Raw genomic sequence first — 1,972 nt, 5'->3', positions numbered from 1 at the left:
TTCCTGCCCTTTGGGCGGGGGGCTGGACTCGATGATCTGCCGAGGTCCCTTCCAGCCCTGATGTCTATGAAATCTATGAAATGAGATCCAAGTCAGTGCGAGTGATAAATAGTTAGTGAAAACTGTTTTCTTCCTCTCTCCCTGGAGTGTGGACCAGATCCTTATCTTGGGTAACTAACTGGCATAATTCCCTTGAAGGCTATGCTGATTTACACCATTTGGGGATGTAGTTTTCTTCAACATGGCAACTCCATTTCACGGCCATCTCTGCTCTAGATATTTGGTGTTTTTATTCAAGACACAGGTTTTGAAGTCCTGGGATTACAGGAGAATCTCCATTCTTCTTCTTCAATTCTGTTTCTTTTAAAACATAAGTTTCTAGCCCTCCTGACTATGGGGAAGATGTGACTGCTAAAGTCTCCAGCACAAGAAGGCAAATGCTCAGGCACTACATTTATTTTTATTTTTTTAAATCTCCTGATTTTTGAGACAGTGTTGTTGTTTGGAGGCCTGATTCATGACTTCTGAATGCTTGGGGTTGGTGATGCTGACACGTGAGCGCATTTTCAAAAAGGCCTTAATCATCCTCCAGTTGTGCATGAAGACATCACCTGCATGCACTATTATCACATGTGCAATGTGAAATCCTTCACTGTGCAAAGAGTCAAATTAGGTATAAGATAAGAAACAAGCTTAGGTTGATTCCCTATTGAGGGGCTGCATTTGACCCTAAAGGCCCAGTTCTAATTCTGCTTACCTACAAGCTGGCATAAATCTGGAGTAACTTCACTTCACTTGATCAGAAGCAAAGGTTTCTGTGACTTCAGTGCCTTTAAAGGCCTGATGCAATTGATGTAATTCCACTAAATGCCATGCAGTTACTCCTGTTTTGGATTGAAGTACATGGGATGAAAGCTAGGTCTAGGATTTGTATACTGGATTAAACTCTGGATTTGACTAGTTCAACACTCATCCTATGGCAAAGGCCAACCCAGGATGGCTTACAGTAAGGGAATGGACCTGATGATTCAGATGATGATGCACATGGCGGGAGTGTTCCCTTCCTGACCCTTGAGTGACCACTTTATGCCCTGAAGCAGAAGTTTCCATGGCCATAATCCTTACCTACTTTGCTATTCCTTCTGATAACATTATCCAGTCCTTTCAACTGCAGCCAAGAGTAAGCCGTTGGCATATAGCCTGCTCTGCGCTAATGACAGTACTTTGCCCTTATCCAAACCTCCATGAAGAACAATGCTGGCAGCAGCTGATGGACTCTAAGGGTCTGGTTCTGCCAAGGGCAGGGCTGCTTATGCAAGATGCCACATGCCTCTGGCTCCCAAGCACAGCAGGTCAAAGTGCTTAAGTAGTTCCCAGGCTTGGGCCTTTATTCCTGCTTTCCCAGCTATCTCCAGTCTATATTCATGTTAAAGGCCATCTTGGATTCCAAAATAATAACTCCACAACACCCCCAAGGGTTCTCCTTGGGTTTTGTGTAGAGCAGGTTGCAGGAGATGGTGCATCCTATTGATTATGTGATTTATAAGGAAAAGGTATCACTTGAAACTGGATCGTTTTACTGCTTGTTGTCCCCCACACAATGTGATGCCTGGGGCTACTGCAGCAATTTGGACCCATGATCCCACAGCCTGAACATGCAGCGCATGTATAATTGATGTGCAGCGTTATGGATTCAATGGCTTAGTCCCAAGCTCCCCGAAGCCCAGTTCTCTTGTGACCCCGAGTCTGCCTCTCCCTGCAGGAACGTCCAGTGGAAGTGGGTGACTGGCGTAAGAACGTGGAGGCCATGTCTGGCATGGAGGGTAGGAAGAAGATGTTTGATGCTGCCAAGTCTCCAACAGGCCAGTGAGAGGTACTGTGCTCTGCCCTGTCTTCCTGCTCTCTCCTCTTTTTTTTTGCCATCTGCTCCTCAACAAAATGGTGCACAGGCAGTGCCTCTGGCCTGGAATCC

At 45.8% G+C, this 1,972-nt stretch overlaps 1 protein-coding gene across 2 annotated transcripts in view; it reads left to right on the top strand.

The window, feature by feature from the left end:
* The window catches only part of TNNI1 (troponin I1, slow skeletal type), a 15,843-nt gene that overhangs the window by 10,630 nt on the left and 3,241 nt on the right, over positions 1-1,972 (top strand). For both annotated transcript variants that reach the window (XM_019546338.1, XM_019546339.1), the window contains one exon: positions 1,763-1,873. In XM_019546338.1, the coding sequence (XP_019401883.1) occupies positions 1,763-1,870 (108 nt within the window). In that variant the 3' untranslated portion in view covers positions 1,871-1,873. The remainder of the gene's footprint in view (positions 1-1,762; positions 1,874-1,972) is intronic.

This window comes from Crocodylus porosus, unplaced genomic scaffold (genome assembly GCF_001723895.1).
Source record: "Crocodylus porosus isolate Cpor-Errol unplaced genomic scaffold, CroPor_comp1, whole genome shotgun sequence".
Classification (NCBI taxonomy): Eukaryota; Metazoa; Chordata; order Crocodylia; family Crocodylidae; genus Crocodylus; species Crocodylus porosus.
The sequence above is the reverse complement of the archived record's forward strand: the minus strand, read 5'-3'. Positions and strand labels throughout refer to the sequence as shown.